At 40.0% G+C, this 17,483-nt stretch overlaps 1 protein-coding gene across 2 annotated transcripts; it reads right to left on the bottom strand.

Annotated features, from left to right (window-relative positions):
• Window positions 1-7,478: 7,478 nt before the first annotated feature.
• SLBP (stem-loop histone mRNA binding protein) lies at window positions 7,479-15,845 on the bottom strand. Of its 2 annotated transcripts, XM_071753279.1 has the most exons (9): window positions 15,782-15,845; window positions 15,421-15,477; window positions 14,604-14,735; window positions 12,252-12,356; window positions 11,656-11,715; window positions 11,265-11,396; window positions 10,460-10,609; window positions 9,148-9,232; window positions 7,479-8,459 (listed from the first exon to the last, which is right to left on the bottom strand). In XM_071753279.1, the coding sequence occupies exons 2-9, from the start codon at window positions 15,462-15,464 to the stop codon at window positions 8,343-8,345; spliced, it is 825 nt and encodes a 274-aa protein (XP_071609380.1). In that variant the 5' UTR covers window positions 15,465-15,477; window positions 15,782-15,845; the 3' UTR covers window positions 7,479-8,342. The 2 variants fall into 2 exon arrangements, with proteins under 2 accessions (XP_071609380.1, XP_071609379.1); XM_071753278.1 differs by lacking the exon at window positions 15,782-15,845 and having other exon boundaries at window positions 15,421-15,652.
• Between the last annotated feature and the right edge of the window lie 1,638 nt (window positions 15,846-17,483).

Here is a 17,483-nt window from a genome sequence, read left to right on the forward strand (position 1 = left end):
TTCATAAACTTAACTTGTGGCACTGCACACTGGGGAAGGGATCTTTAGCATCATTTTTAAAGCAGGGTGAGTGCAAAGCCCTGTCAAGTGACAATATCCATCCAAGCTGTCATTGCCAATCACTTGAATGGACTGCAGCAGAGAGTATTTTCCACAATGAGATACCAATGGGGGTGACCATTAGGTCAGGAATCTTATTTTCTCAGCTCACCAACCCCTGCAAATAAATTCTCACCAAAAGGAGAGAAAAGCCTCATTGATTTGACAGGCGATCAGGCACTGCAGTTGTCATTTTCCCAGCAGTTGCCAGCATATTTTTTTTTGTCTGGTGTGTGAGATATGAATTTCCCAACAACCTATCAAGCTCTTAAAGGGATCATCCCTTTTTCATTTGCATCCTTCTGAAAAATAGAGCTCACAGCAGTAAGGCTCTGAAAGCAAAGTCCTGCTCTCAGCATTATTATTAACTGATTTACAACAAAGTTCACACAGGGGGTCTACTTTGTTAACAGTCAGACATATTTATCTGACCCACAAGAATCTGTTTTTTTTCCCCCACCAATACCCACTTAAATTCATAAACTTCATCTTTATAAAGTTCATATTTCTTTATGAAATATGAATATATTGAAATATGAATATATGAATATAGGCTATGACAGCAAGAAAAACTTCATTCTCCAACGAAAGAAGTGATTTTCAGGTCTCCATGTTCTTAGACACAAACATTGAGTTTTCATAACTTTTTGAAATGCTGCACTACTGTAAAAATAAATAAATAAATGAAACCTTCATGCTGAATTCCAGCAAAGGGCCTAAATTCTATTTGTGGCTCTAATGAAGAAGATGGGTGCTGGAAGACAAAGTATTCTTACTTTATGCTACCAAAATCCACTACAAGAATCACAGCTTGAAAATTCATGCTGGATTTGCTGAGTTTTTTTAAGGGAATATTTTACCATCGTCCAAAATTAATTTATTTACTCACGTAACAACACAGACTTTGTGGTATTTTTACACAAAGGTTCTTTGGGAATATTTTCACACCACAAGGAGAGCCTGGTCCCCCAACTCAGGGACAGAAAAAGCAAGGACCTGAAACTGGATTCCCCAGACTGACAGCTTCACTTTTTTAATTAAAAAGAAAGGTTTGGTATATAGAAATTTTTCACACTGTGAGAAGCTTGTCCCTGCCAAGTTGTAGACACTTTCCAAAGAGCTCACCACCTGCCTGAATACAGCTACTTCAGCCAGCCCAGATGACCACTTCCAGAGCCTGGAATTCCATTCCTTCATTTCATTCCAAATAATAAAATTGCATTAGGTCTCACTTAATCTGGGGCATTATTATTACCCAGAGAAATAAGCCTCAGTTATTCACTGAGACTGGAAGCACTTACATCAACATTTCAGTAGATTTTTTAACAATCTCACACACATATATATGCAAAAATTTCATCTCAGTAATTAATGTATCTATGTTTACTACTGGTAGGAGCCACTGACCAAGTCAGAATACTGCTTCACATGCATTCTAGAGAGTGTTCACAATGCCACTAAAAACAGATGAAGAATCAGGTAATTCCTCACCTCTCTGCTATACAGTTTATCCCATACTTGTCTAGCATGAAAGATTATCCCAAAAAATTTAGCTTGTCCAGTAAGAATGAGGAGAAGTTTTAAGGTCAAATAAATCTTAATAAATTGTTATTTATTCTTTGATAATTTGCTAAACTTATTACCAAGTGCTTCTAAGCGTCTTCAGACCACTCTTTGTTAGTCAGTACTGTATATTTTATTTTTACTGTATATTTTTATCTTTGGTGTCCATTGTTCCAGAAATTCTACCAGCACAGAGAGGCTTCCAGCAGCATAGAGTCTGCTTCCAGATAAGCCTGGCTGGCTTGAAATTTCTTTTTTTTTCATTCCAGATAAGCACTCAAGTGCAGGGGACCACTGGAATGCCACTTTACTCCCTATATTTCTATTAATTCTAGCTTTGCTGTGTCACTGCATACAATGTTCACCTACTCAGGCTGACTCCTGATTACTTCTCCCAGCATTCTCTCCCCTGTGCACATGTGATAACCTTATCAACACACTCTTGATACCTGATTGATGCTGATAATTCTCTGCTTTGATTTCACATCCAAACCTACAATGTGCAATTTCAGTTCAATGTTCTTAGAGCACTGATGATTTTGTAGGTATGAGAGAAGCACATTCCAACTGATGACAAAGAGCATGGATTCAGTGAGCAGAAATATTCTGAAAATAGCTAACTCTGGTTAAAGCCCTGAAGTCAGTTTTCCCTGGTAAATCTCAAAAAAAAAATAATTACTTCTCTCTAGTCTTTGCAAAAGGAAAACAAACAAACAAAAAAGTGTCATCATCAAGCAATTTAAATAAATTTTTTTTTAGATACTTGCACAGTACACCACCAAGGGTTTCAAATGCAAGCAGGCTCGTACTATCTGTCAGGAGGATGTTTTTCACCCCAGTGTCCATTTTTATTTTGCCTGCTGTTACTATTATCTTCCATTCCCTGTAATAATGGGCTTAAAATCGAGTGAATCTGGAAATGGAAAGCACAGTGAAAGATGACAGACTTGAAGGAGTTTTAGTGGAACTATGGCTTGCTCCTAAGGTCAGAATCAGTAAGTATAATTAGATTCCTGGCATTTACAACAAATGTAAAGCAACTCTGAGAACTCTTTTGTGTGCATGTAATTAAACATGCACTTTTACTGCCCTCTGCAGCACTGCAAAGTGACTTTGATTCCAGCACATGAAAGCTGCTTGAAAGAGCAGGAGCAAATCTTCATCTCTGTGTTGCACTCATATTTCTGAAAACAAAGCATTTCTCAGAAGAAATGCAGTAGCCCCTTTCTGAAGAAACACAAAAGGGGACCTTGTTTTTGCTAATAATTTGAGTACCTCCCAGGAACTTTCTCAATAGAACCCTGAAGAGACAGAAATCTCCCGGCACAGACAGCTGAGCCCCAGTTCAACTGACAAAGCTCCAACTTTCCACTTAAAACTCAGTAATTTCTTAAGTATATGAATCAGCACTTTTTGGATAAATTACTTTGCTCTTCAGCCTAATCACAATGCAAGGGAGGTAAGTGGCAAGCTCAAAGAATTGATAGCACTAATATCCAAAATTACAGGGGGAGGCAGAAGAAACAGATGCTACATCTTGATTCCCTCCATGGTTTTTATCTAGGTACCACCCTGATGCCATAAAACTCCATGTAGAGAATAAAGTCTGCTTAGCAATACCCTTTTCTCCCCTAACCAGTTCAGGTACTTATGCTACATCCTAACTACACTGTTTGCTTTGAAAATAAAACAGATTTTTGACAGTTCCCAAAGTAACTTCAATTTCCTAGCTATTTATATATTTTGCCAAAATTATCCTTATGTTAGGAAGCACTCAAAAAAGAATTCTTAACCAATTATTAACCAATCTTCTGACACTTTCAGAAACCACACAGAAGAAAACAGAGAGTAAGAACTCCAGTAAGTAAAAAATTATTTCAGAAGGGCTCTTTTACCAGTCCAGTTTTGGTTAAAAAAGTGCTTGAGCACGCAGCAGAGTTCCATGGAGATCTTTACTCTTGCCTTGCCTCTGTACCAGGAGTTTCAGCTAAATTAGCAGCATGACAAAGCAGGTGATCCTGAAAATAACTTCAGTAAATACATGCATGAACAAAATGTCTGAGTGGTATTTTTCACTTAAGAATGGATTCATGGAACAAATAAGCCTCTTCCTTAAAGAGGCTCCCAGCTCTGTACTCTGAAGCAGACTTTCTCAAAATAACTGTCCCATCCCCTCTCATCTCCAGGTATTTAACAAGGGACACACCTACATTCATTTAGGCTTTATGCAACAACACCTAAGCCATCAACACAGACCCAATTAATGCCCAAGTGAAGGAAAAGCTGGGACAGCTTAGCTCTTACCCCATCAGCACATGTATACCCACTCCCCAGTCAAAACAGATGGAGCTTTAAATTAGCCTTAGCTCCTGTCAGTAAAACTGGCATGGTATGAAGGATGCTGAAACAGGACAAGCCTTGGTGTGAAAGGACTTAGAGAAGCATGGAACAGAAGGCAGAAATCTATAAAAAGCAGGGTTGACAGGTTCTGCTGCCTACGTAACAACCTGCTCGTTTTTATTTTTAAAAGGATTTAACCTAATGAACCCAAAGTTTGACAGCAGTACATGCTAATTCTCCATCTAAAACAGACTCTCATGTATGCAACTATGCACAAGGGAACACAGGGATGTTTATTTTTCCGTAAAATCAGTCTACTACTAGACAGAAACCTATGGTCATCCCACTTTTAACCACCAGAGGGCTTTGCACAAAACAGTTTTCCAATTTGCTTTTTAGTACCTTTGAAAAAAACCATTCAAGCTGAAGACAACGTGAGCATTCTCTTTAAATGCAATCCATAAAAACTTGAAATAACTCATGGGATTAAAGACACTACTATGGATACCCAGCTGTTTCAGGATAAATTTAAAAATCCAAACCTGCTTCACAAAGAGCTACTGAACATACACCAGCTACACTTCCAGGCTCAAGTGTTCAACCTAGTTGGAGTGCAAGAGGAATAGAAAACAAGGCTTAAATTAGTACAGAAAAAAGGAACAGTAACACAGGATCTTACACTTTGAAGCAGAAGTGACACAGCATCACCCTGTAAGGTGAAAGGATGGAAGAGATGAAATTGAGTGCAGCACAATGAAAAGCAGCCCTGATCTCAATGGGACAGGCAGTTGTGGCTGCAGAATTGCTCAGGGGACACGTTCCATGAAATGCTGAGAGCAAGATGATCAGAACCCAAGAGCTATGTCAAAAATTCCAGCTGAGTAGTACCAGGTTAGTTATTAACTCGGGTTATTATTAAGTTAATAATTAAGTTAATGGACTAACAACTGAGAGGTTACTCTGCAGAAATTTAAAAGCATCTCGAGACATTTGCCAAAGAAGAAATATTTGTCTGTTCATGATAGATAATTCAGTTGTTTGCCTAGGAGCTTTCTACTCTGAGCAGCTGTTATGGCTCTTCAGGATGTTTCCCCAGCATTCCCCTAGACCTGAATCTTTTAGTCAGAGAAAGACTCCTGTATTTCCCACTCCAGGACAGATTCCAAAGAACACAAGTCACAAAATCATATGGACTGTCACAGAAAACCCAGATCTTTGTTTTTTTGTTGTTTAATAGTATTTATTCTAAGAACCATGTTAAGCTACCTAGAATGGACTTTTTTTCTTAAGATATGGAAAAAGCTTAATAAACAATTGATTTTCAGCAACACAGGCATTTTTCAGAGTAGGAAAACAAATTTTTTTACAAAAATGTGTGTATCTCCTCCAAGTATCTCAGTGGATAACTGCTGGGCTCAATATTTTTATTTAGAAATCAGGTCAAAGTAACCTTACCTTTTAGAAGCCTTTAAACAACTTTCTGAATATGCCACTGATCCAACCTGTCTGGTCAGCATTTTTTCTTTAAAAAACTCATTCTCCTGGGTGTTCTGATACCCAGGTACAAATTAACACCCCAACACCCCCCTGAAAAGTCTAATTCTTTTCCAGCAGAGGGACTCTGGTACTGCCCAATTCTGGTTCTTCACATAACAAGTAACTACTTCACTTTAGGCTTATTTAAGATGGGTATTTTATGTCCCATGTTGCTCAGGAGATGAGATTACATCTATCTGGTAATACCTCAGGACCTAGGTTCATTTAAGGTATCCAGGACAGCTTGGGTGTACCCTTGAAATATTCTGCCACTCCATTTGTGTAAAATTGAGGTATAACCCAAAGGTTCAGAACAGCATCAAGAGAAGTCACTTCACAGCCACTCCAGCCCAACACCACTGAACCAGACAGCTCAAGTATCACTGCTCACCACAGCTCTTGTAAAAGCAGCCCAAGCACTTGAGTCTCTCAATAATACTCAAACTGTGACACATCCAAGTGCCAACCACGAGCAGGCACTTCAAGGTTATGAAGCCAGAACCAAGCTGACAGAAAATACTTGTTAGCAGGTACACAATATGTAGCCTTCTACAGAAATCCTGCCTTCCTCATTTCACACTGGGTAAAAAGACATCATTTCACACCAACACATTCTCCTAGACTGATGTTCAGCTGCATGAGCTACCTGTAGGTTAAGACAGGAAAGGTTTTATTCTTGGCTTCACATTAACCTTTGCAACACCTCAACAAAGCACTCTCATGAAAATAGTTTAGTGCCATCAGTTAATAATGGTGAAATGCCAGAGCCAGAACTGCATTAAGCTTGAAGTGGCTGAATCCAATTAGATGCATTAATTAAGCATTAAAAAAGCTAAAAGTAGCCACAACTTGAAAGTGTTCCCAAGAAGCTTCATCTGCACTTGTCTGTCAGGCCTATCACCAACTTTAAAATCAGACACTCAGAACAGTCACTGTGCTACATGGGAAGTCTGCTTTAAAGCCCTTCTAGCCAATAGGTTGCAGCTTTAAGTACAACCATCAAATAATTTGAGTGAACCATGGAAGAGTTTGGCTTGACCTTAAGATTGTGTTTATTGAAGGGTTTAGATGAAAAAAAGTTTGAAAGCAAATTGTGTCTCAGGCTACAATTAGGTATTACACAAAAAAACCCAAACCAAAACAAAAAAACAAGAAACAAAAAAACAAGAAACAAAAAAACAAGAAACAAAAAAACAAGAAACAAAAAAACAAGAAACAAAAAAACAAGAAACAAAAAAACAAGAAACAAAAAAACAAGAAACAAAAAAACAAGAAACAAAAAAACAAGAAACAAAAAAACAAGAAACAAAAAAACAAGAAACAAAAAAACAAGAAACAAAAAAACAAGAAACAAAAAAACAAGAAACAAAAAAACAAGAAACAAAAAAACAAGAAACAAAAAAACAAGAAACAAAAAAACAAACAAAAAAAAGCTTAAGAACAACCAGGGCCAGCATGATTAGAAAATGTGCCATGAGATAAGCAATCTAGGGAGGGCAGAGAGGGCTTCTCCCAGGTAGTAAGCAAGATAAATTACCACTTGGATACCCAGCTCTGGAAAAAATTCCATTTCAGAGATCAAAACAGGTGAGGTGACTTTTAACAAAATGTCCTGCACAGTAAACAGGACTGAAGTGTCCACTTACCTTTTCTAGCAGTTTTTCTAGAGAACAGAACTTGGCAACCAGCTAATGGACAGCTACTGAACTTAAATGCTTGTAAAGGAATCTGCAAAAAGTCAACACCTCCATTATGACTAAATCTTAAATTCACTCCAGTGGGTTGCACACAAATAGTTTAAGGTCTCCCTCAGGACAGTGCTAAGACACATAGATCCTAGCCTAGTGCCAATATCATTCCCAGATACATGACTTTTAGTTAAATTTTCCTACTTTTTGTTATCCATGAAACATCATTAGTAAGAAATGAAGAGTCACAAGTAAAAGAAATTCCATTTATTCTCCAGTAAAGTCCCATACAAAAGCAATAGAAACATTAACTGCTTTCAGCAGGAAGTCTGTACAGTGTTATCATTTACAACAGTTTTACATTTTTATTCAACAAATAAAAAGAATCAATCAACTTTCCCTAGACATTCTTTTCTTGACTGTATTATCAAATGATTGATGACTATTTACACATTTCAAATTCAAGCTACTGCTTCTAAAATTGTTGTTGTGTAGGCTTTACCATACTGATCTCCAGTTTCTTGAGTATTTAATTTCCAATTGTTTTTGTACCATTTTTGCAAATAGTATCTTATGCAAGGCAGTTCCTCCTGAAGTAATTAAGTTTAGTAGTAGTAATCAGCAATGTGGTTCAGCTACCATTTGTGTTACTTCAAGTCAGATCTTTGTAGAAGAGCCAGATGGAAAAGCAAAGTAACACAGAGATACTCAGAAATACTCCCTCTATTTTGCTCTTGATCTGCAGGTGGACAACTGGAGTTAGGAATATAATGTGTGTGTGTGTGTGTGTGTGTGTGTGTGTGTGTGTGTGTGTGTGAAATCAGTAGGATCTTGCTGAACTATTTAATTTCTTGAGGATGTCACTGCCTTTGCCTATTTTTTCTACTGGAAGGTTTTATAACAATATCTGATATACATAAATTAGAAGTTAAAAAGAACTCACACAACTTAACTGTATTTTCACATAAGTTTGGTCCAGAGGATATACAGACCAACCACAACTCAGAGAACAGTCTTCAACTTTGCTTAAGCTTTCTTATTATTAACAGTCCATGAATTAAGCTACTGCCTCAAATTTAAAAGTAACTTCCCCTAAAATTGTTTGCAAGAGATCATCTAACTCACAGTATCAAAATCTTTAAGTGGTTCACTCAAACAGACTTCCAGATCAAATTCACCTTCTGCTTGATAGTCAACATGCCTAACTTTGGTAGGAGTGCCAGAACAGGTATCCTGGAATACAAAGTCAGTTACTCATTAGCAGTGAAAAACAGGTTTAGTTATGCAATAATTAATCTCATATCTGTAATTCATTTAGACCAGCCTGTAGCAGAAGCTTTTGTTTTAAATGCCATACCAAATCCCAAGGCTATTTAAGTTTAAAGAGCTTTAAATGAAAGCTTCTGCACAAAGATTTATAGCAAATGTTTTAAGAATGTATATATATACATATATAAAACACTTATAGATTCTATATTCATCAGAGGAACAAATTACTAGATCTTTAATGAAGGTTACTGCTCAGCTGTACTAAATGATTTCTGGATATAAGAAGAGCCTACTCCAGAAAGGCTGAGTGTTCCAGGAAAATTGAATCTATTTTAACATTAGATATTGCAATCTAAACTATTTCCACTGTGTATCACAGATCACACCTGACATGCTATGAACAGGTAAATTTTCTTTTACAGGCTTTGAAAAACATCTGTCACTTGAGAGAGTCACTTAAAATTTCTAAACTCAGACTACAGACAGGACATAGCTGAGAAATGTCTGAATTTAATGACTGCCCAGCTTTATAAACAAACACTCCATTAACATGGCAGATTATGGAATTTCTCATGTATTCGGGCTACTCTGGATAGAATTCTAAGTAATGGGCAATTATTAACAAATATTTATGCAAATGAGATATGCTTACATTATTATCTTGACAGCTTGTCTGAGATTCAGTGGAATTGCTTCCGACAGATTCTGTCTCCATCTCACCAAGGTCAACAGGGCTACTGTAAAATAATTAAAAACCATATAACTTAAAACTAACTCAGTTTTAGTTGTAAGTTGCACTCTTAAGGTGTAGTTCTAAAAATGATGGCCAAGAAAAGAGCAGAGAGAACTACAGAAATTACAGGTACAGTGGTGGCAAACTGCAGAAAGGCAACAGGATAATACCCAACACTCAAACAGTGCCTCAACAGAAATGATGACAAATGTTATTGGAAGAGCAAGGAATTTTTTTTCCTGGCAAGGTTTTCATCAATTTGTTTTGCAACCTAAGATTTTAACATACACTGTACATTAAATTAAACCCCAGCATCTGAAGACAGACTCATATTTCAACACCAACATATACAGTGGGCTGTAGGCTGAAATACCAACTCTGCTCACATTGATACCAAATGAAAGGAAGCTAAAATTAAGCCTTTGATTTTAGATCCCACTGCTCCATATTGGTTTTTAAAATCAACATCACTATTAGGGAAAACCAGCAGTTTGCAACAAAGCTGCTTCTCAAGCAATTAAGTTACAGCTGCATCCCTTAATTCTGTAATTTATTTTGGGTGTTCCCTGATTAGCTTTATTACTTTCAGTAGAGGGAAATCCAAATCTTCTAATGCAGAATGCCACAGTAGCTTGGATTGTGAATGCTTGTGGTCATGCTTCCATACTTTTAATATTATGGTACTCTGAGATGACTTTACAAGTACTTGTTTCTTCCTCTCTGCTCAAGAAGCAAGAATTTATACCTCTGTTCCCAAATCAGCAAGTGAGAAGGCTACAAGGCAGTTTCTTGTCCACTGTATTGGTCCAAGTTTAATATTCCTAAGATCTGCCACTCAGTGACAACTCCAGCAATGCTTCTACCACAGATTTATCTGTAGATTGCTCTGAAGTATCAGCCTGACCCTAAGCAGTGTGGTATTTTTTAGAGCACTGCAGAATGAGCACTGGGCCCCCTGGACATACAGAAGTGTGTGATACCATGTATGCCTTTCAAGGATACTGGTTAAATTTAGTCTTACCAGCTAGGTCCTGGAAGCCAGAACATATTTTGACCAAGAAGGAACAGAACAGCACTATGTGTGGGCAACTAATTAATGAAAATGTGCTGCAATCACTGACTTGTCTCATAAAGGGGCTGTACAAAGTTTTTCTTTGATGTTTGTTTGGTTTTTTTAAGAAGGAAACATGCTATTTTATATATTTACTATAAAGGTATCTTGTATACATACATTTCTTGTAGATCACATCCTTCTTCAGTAGGTGGGTCCCAGGAATGCAATGCAACTTTCCATAGTTTAATTTGCTGGTCCCATGACCTACGGCTGTACTTCTTAAATTTATTTGGGGTTCTGGGATGCACTCCTGGAACACGATGGCACCTATCCAGGTATTAGGCATGAAAGATTCATTAATGCTTTTCACATAGACATATCATATAGCATTATTAAGACTGGTTTTATTCAGACTGATTGCCTGCTACACAGAAATTGCAGGGCTGTAATAAGCACAAGTGTACATATTTTTTATGAAGTGAGATTACTGCACAATTTCAGTACTCAAGTGAGAAGCTGTCATCTCCACATGAAGTTTAGTTTTTCTGTCTTCAAGTCAAAACACAAAAGTATTACCAATCTTAAGTCTGACAACTTAAGCATTAAATTTCTGCATATAACACATTCCAAGCTCAAGAGCAACTTGCTGTTTTTGTGTATTAATGAGAAAAGTGGTGGCAAAAAGCAGATTCATTTCCTCTAGCCAGCAAGCATAACTGAAAGAACTTTCACTTCCATTTCTACAGCACAAGGAAGTACAAAAAGATATTTATGTTCCAACTACTTAAAAAGATAAAATTTGTACCTCATTTGATTGTTAGTGTTAAAAAGTATCTTAAAAGGTTTAATTTGTATATGTGTTCTATTTGAATGCCTCAGATATCAAGCTCAGTGTGTTAAGATGCTTAGAAAAACAGGTATGAATTACAATTGAACATTTAGTTAAAAAAAAAACAACCAAACAACAACTCAGGCAGCTTACCTAGGAACTTCTTTAATATATCTATCATATGCAATTGTGTTTTTTCCATAGTTTATCTGTTTTTGTCTTCTCATCAAAACCACTTCATCTGTCTCAAGTTCTACTGTGACAGTGGACTCCTTTGAATCAGAACTAAAGAAAAAACATTTTCAGGTTTAGGTGTACTAGAAAACAAGCAACACTCAAAACAAACCATGTGCACAACATTAAAAAGAAACCAGTTAAAACTTTCCAAGTGAATCCCTGCTTGTGTTGTTACTGAACTATGATGTTAGAGCAGACCCAAGGTGAACTATTTCAAGCTGAGTCTCTTCAGAAGCAGCAGTGGTGCATACAAAAATTCAGACCTATTGTCAGGATTTTCCTCAGCTAAGCCAGAAATTGAACCTACCTTCCAGAGGATGACTTCCTTTCTCTTGAAAATTCATTTATCAGGAGCTTTCTTCTATACCTGTAAGAGTTCAAATCTGTATTAAGAATATACACAGAGAGAACACATAAAGCTGCACTGTCACAACTCACTCTTGATTTTACTCCTCAGCTAAGCAGCAGTCTTGAAATAGCCAAGTACTATAACCACTTGTCTTGAAAAACCCGGGTACTATAACCACAGTTCCACTATGGAACTGATGTTTCAGTTTTCCTGTAAAAAAAATCTCTTCAGGTCTTTCTTTTCTGAAGTCTGTTCCCTAAAAATCTTTTTATAGCAATTATATCCAAACCAGCAACTTGTGTAATTTGTCTAAGAGATTCAGGGTTCTTCCAAAAGGGAGCTATTTAGTGATACACACCAGCTCTCCAGAGAGCATGCTAGGTCATTCCTGAAGGACTTAGGACAAAGCTGTCCTAAAAGCAGCAGACAGGAATCTAAGAGTGGCCAGATTTTACTAGAATGGTGAAGTTAAAACTAAAAATCAACACATACTGTACAAGACAACTGCCATTTCCCCTCCTTTCCCCACTGCATCTTAAAACACCCAGTGGTACCTTGCAATCTCTTTATTAACACTGGTCCTCATTTCATCTTCTTCCACTGCAGTTCCCCAATCTGAACACCGGGAAAGGGGTCCAGGGCCTTCTGGTGTTGTAAAACTAGAAAGAAAGAAAAAACCCAAAACAATAACTCTGTACATTAAAAATTTTATTGTATTTCCCAACTGTAGCACCTCCTACACTCACAGTATGTTACCTGTGTAATATATTAATTTACAGTACTCACAGTGGTTGTGAGAATCTCTCAGTGTTCTATTAAATATCTTCATTATAAAATCAAGAATTGATTAAGAGCTGTACCTTGAAGTTTTTTGGTTTGGGATTTGGCTTTTTTTTTTTTTTGTAGAGGTTATATAGATAATCATAGAAACATACCACTGCCTCATGGGACCTAGCCTACACTTTTCAATAACTTTAAGCTGGTATACTTCAGAAAATGGTATGAGAAATGCCAACTTTATTAATTTACTCATTTATTTTCACTCCACTGAACTAGCAAATATTTATTCTTTCATTACTGCAGATTCTTTAGCTACATGTGACAGAAGTTAGTATGCAGGATTAAATTGTACAGCTGATTTACACAATAGTACCAAGAGTTGCTCCATACTGAAATATAATTAGTAGAGAAGGTAAAGGGGAAAAAAACCCAAGCAGTCAATTTTTAGCTACTATACTGAGATTTGCTGTCACTTTGCAAACTGCTATTTAACAACTTTATTGTAGCCCATGAGCATCACAAGCAGTTAAGACTGTTGCAGGGGAATAAGCTTGTAACCCTTCTTAGCCAACAGTCAAATTATTAAAATGTTTTCCAGTTTCTGTCCTCCTCGTGACCAATTTTCCTTATGTACAAACTGAGAACTGTATCCTACAAATTAGAACTTTTACAGTAGATCAGGAAACGCTCTGGAGACTTCCTAGGATTCTGCACAAAGATGTCCTTTGAAGTCTGGGAATTAGATCCATCTGTGCTAAAACTAGTTCCAACTCCCCTGCCTTCCAGCTCAGAAATCAACTTCCACTATTTCAAATTTTTTGTTAAATTCAAAGTTCCTTTTAGATAAAGCCCAGTTACCAACTTGGAAAAATTAAAAATCCACAGGCAACAGTACAGGTCCCTCTGCCAATACTTGTTCAGCCTCTAGGAATTCTTAGTGTTTGCTTATATTGATTTCTAACTTTGCAGAAAATGCAGCTCATGCACAACTACTGCTTGCAACAGCAGAGAACAGCACAGTCCCAGAAGCACTTGGTGAGCACACTTAAGTTTTTTCCTCAACACACTCATCCTACCTTTTTGTACTTGTTTGATTCTATGCAGTGCATACAGAGAACGTGGGAAGGTCTACAGCTTTTTTTCTCTTGCTTAACTTGTTCTGGTGCCAGACACACTGAGCTCTGCTGTTAAGCCTACAACTACAGCATTCCCCCCAAAAATTCACTGTATGACCCAGCCTCCATCCCAATCCTCATTTTAAAATTTTACTTTGACAAAGCTGAACTGGAGTAAACAGAGAGTAGTATTAGTGCAAGAAGAGAACTTCAGAGCAAAATCCAAACTAAACTAGAAAGGACCCCTTTTCTATTAATGAGTATTCATTTATTTTCTCTAGATACCATAATTTGAGCCACTGACCATTATCTTCTCTGCTTATTATCAGCACAGAAAAATGGTACTTACAGGCACAACTTATTCTAGATTAGAAATCTAGATTCAACCAACTAGGATGCAGGCCACAACTCCCATTCGCTGATAAAAAGGAGTAAAGGGGCCATAGCATGAAGAGTTCAGATGTAGACACTGATAACAAACAAGATGGTTTCACCAAACTAAAGTTTGCCTGTGCTGGGAAATGGCAAGGAAGGCAGCAAGCAGCTGCACGAACAGAGTGAGTGGCCTCAGGAGCAGACCCTGCCATACCTGTGCTGATACTCAGACACAACTTCTCAAGATGGACTGCACTGCCATCAGAAACATGAAAACTGATAACTTTCAAGACTTCCAATTTTTTTACCTCATTGAATTTTACCTCATCAGCATATACAGCTTATATCCCCAAACATAACAAGTTTATGCAGCTACTGGTACATGATAAACAGCAGTACGCAAGCATGAAACAGGAAACTACTAATAATTTATTAAAGACTCAAGAACTAAAAACGTTCATCCCTGTGAAATGACTCCAACACCAGAACACTTCACTGGACTCTTTTCCCTCCCTTCAGGCCAGCTATTCGTGACCAAGGAATGATTTACAAATGGGCAGGGCTGGAAAAAAGTGTATTCCCAGTTCCCGAGGAACAAAAGAGCAGACAACTGTTGCTCCTGGCAGCACTGCCTACCTGTCCAGTCTGCTGTCACAAGGCCTGTGCTTGTTTTCATCAAAAACGGGAAAATCGCCTTCGTTCTGCTTCCTCCGCTTCCCATCTGCGCCGCGTTTCCTTCCTTGGGACCAGCGAGGCGGGGGCTGGGGGCTGTGGGACCGCGTTAGAGGGTTTGATTATCGCCTTTAAAACATCGCCTCACACTGACATCGGGGCTTTATTTACCGATTTTATTTCAGCAAATCGAGCCGAGCCCCACCAACTCGGCGCGGGCCTTCGGAGCCCCTCAGAGGGGACTCGCAAGGAAACCCCGCCGTCAACCGGCCCCCCACCCCCTACCTCCATCCCCCCTACCCCCAAAGGCACTGGGGACACCTCCGGCCATGGCATACGCTCCCTTTGTCCCCTGTCGTTTCCCCCCCCCCCTACTCTCCCCGGGGTCCCGCACCCCAGGCACGGGGCGGGCGGCGGCCCGGGCGCACAACATGGCGGCCCCGGGGCGGCGGAGACAAGCAGGGCACAGGCAGGGCCCCCCCTGAGGGACAGGGAGCAGGGACATGCCCAATGTGGTTTGGGGTGGAAGGAGCTTTAAAAATGACCACGAGCAAACTCCCCTGCGTGGGCAGGGACACCTCCCACCAGACCAGGCTGCTCAAGGCCCCATCCAACCTGACCTTCAACGCTTCCAGGGAGGGGGCAGCCACAGCTTCCCTGGGCAAGCTGTGCCATGGTCTCACCACCCTCAGAGGGAAGAATTTCCTCCTAATCCCCGGGCAGAAGCGGAGGGACTAGCAGCGGTACCGCCAACCCTCGCCTCGGCTCCGGGCGGCCCTACCTGCTCTGCGCGTCCCCGTGCGGGCTCCTCTGGCGGAAGGACATGGCGCAGGGCGGCCTCGGGAGAGCTGCCGGGAGAAACGGACGGCGAAAGGGCCGAAGCGGAGAGTAAGGGAGAGGCGGAGAGTAAGAGAGTAAGGCAGGCGGTGAGGGAGCTCAAGCAGCCTTCCCGCTCAGCCCCTTCGCATCTCCCGCCGGCGCTGACTGACACCCCCGCTCCGCCCCCCAGGCGGTGCCTGCCCGGCCCCTCCACCGGGACAAGTATGGAGGGGGGGGGGGAGAAGGGGAGTGCTGAGAGGAAGGAGAAGATAGAAGCGCAACCGCCAGCCCTCGTCCCTCCTCGCTCGCCCCACCGAACCGACCTCGCTGTTGGGCCCGAAGCAAACGTGTTCCCCGCCGCGGTGCCTGGGAGAGGTGGCCCCGAGGAGACGCATTACCCCTTCTTCCCCCCCCAGCCGGTGTAATGGTTCCGCCCGTTCCTTCCGGGGCGTGTTGGCGGGAGAATCAAGCGCGGCGGCGCGCGGTTTTGGCGCGCGCTGGCTGGGGGGCGGGGCCTTGGGGTTCCCGCAAACCAGGAAAAAAAACCCAAACCAAAACAGCCCAAAAAAACCCTAAACCCCAAAGGATTAGCGAAAACAACAGGAAAAATACAGATGTAAAGGTGCTGGGTTGCCCTCATGAAGGCGGCTCTCCAACCCGTGACCAGAGCACATCAGTCTGGCTCACCCCAGGGAACTCCACAGAGTCAGGGTAAATAAATTACTGGGCTCTGAAATCCGTAAAAAAAAAAAATAAAAATCTGCAGGTTCCACCAGTAAATGTGGCCTTAGTTCAAAATACTTCTAATGATACTTAGGGACATGAGACCATTTCAAGGAACTCTGTTTCCCTTTCACTTGCATGTGTGTTTAATAAGGCTGCAACAACCACTGCAGTTCTCAACCATTTCTGCTCTTTGGCTCATTTAAAGACCAGATATTTAAAGAGCAGTAAAGGAAAAGGTAACTGTGCAAAGCAGCCCTGGAATAGGTATTGACAGATTAAAGTGCATAAAAATGTCTTCCAAGGAACCTGGATAAAGTGAACCTAATATTCATACTGTGTGAATTCTTGCCAGATTAGCAATGAAATGTATTTGATCAATGACAGAAGCATCAAACAAAAGTTTTTTTTGTTTTGGTTTGGTTTTTGTATTTTGAGCAGCTAGACACAGAAGCAACTTCCAAAGCCCAGCAATGTTCTTCAAAGAGACTTTGAGTACACATTGACAGGTGGCATTTTGTTTTACTGATATTTGATGTGTAGCAAGGTTGAAGTGGATGTTGAGAGGGAGAATTTGCATCTCTGCTGTAGAAATGAAACAGGGTTCCACAAACTACAACTTTCTCATGTAATTATTTACAGAAATGAAAGATGCCTGCCACTTTGACTTGTGTTTCAGGTCATCATTTGCATAGAATTAGAGCTCTTGTTGTCCCCAAGTTGAGAAGAAAGGAGATATTCACCAGACCCAGTGGGTGGCAGTACACATCTCCATGTGCTAGGGAGAAAGAATTGTCCAACCAGCTGAAATAGGCTGAAATAAACATGGTGCTTTGGGTCCACACAGGTGTCAGAAACAGCAATACTCAGTACACACCTTAGCCTTCTGCCTCTTCCTCACCACATACGTCCATTCATTCCAGGTCTTTAGACCCAAATCTTGAGTAGTTCCAACAACACATTTGCTTCTTCCTGTTTTCTGATTTATCTTCAAGAGCTGAATAGAATGGCCTACAGCAATATCCCAGCTGAAGTCTGTTAAATAACCAGGAAGCCCTTCCTACCCCTTTTTCAGTCTGCAGTCATAAAAACAGCCTTTCTTCAAGGCTGGGCTAAACCAGACTTTTAACTCTAGGCATAAGAGCAATAATAAGATGGTAGAGGGTCAGATAAGGGTCTTAGAGAAGCAGAGTAAAAAGTGCTAAATCTTCCTCTCCCAGAGATCACTGCAGTATCACACCCATGGCCAAGAAGCAGCACCTGATTATTGAAGCTCTGACTGCTCAGATGTTCTGAGGATCC

This window comes from Heliangelus exortis, chromosome 10, assembly GCF_036169615.1.
Source record: "Heliangelus exortis chromosome 10, bHelExo1.hap1, whole genome shotgun sequence".
Lineage (NCBI taxonomy): Eukaryota > Metazoa > Chordata > Aves > Apodiformes > Trochilidae > Heliangelus > Heliangelus exortis.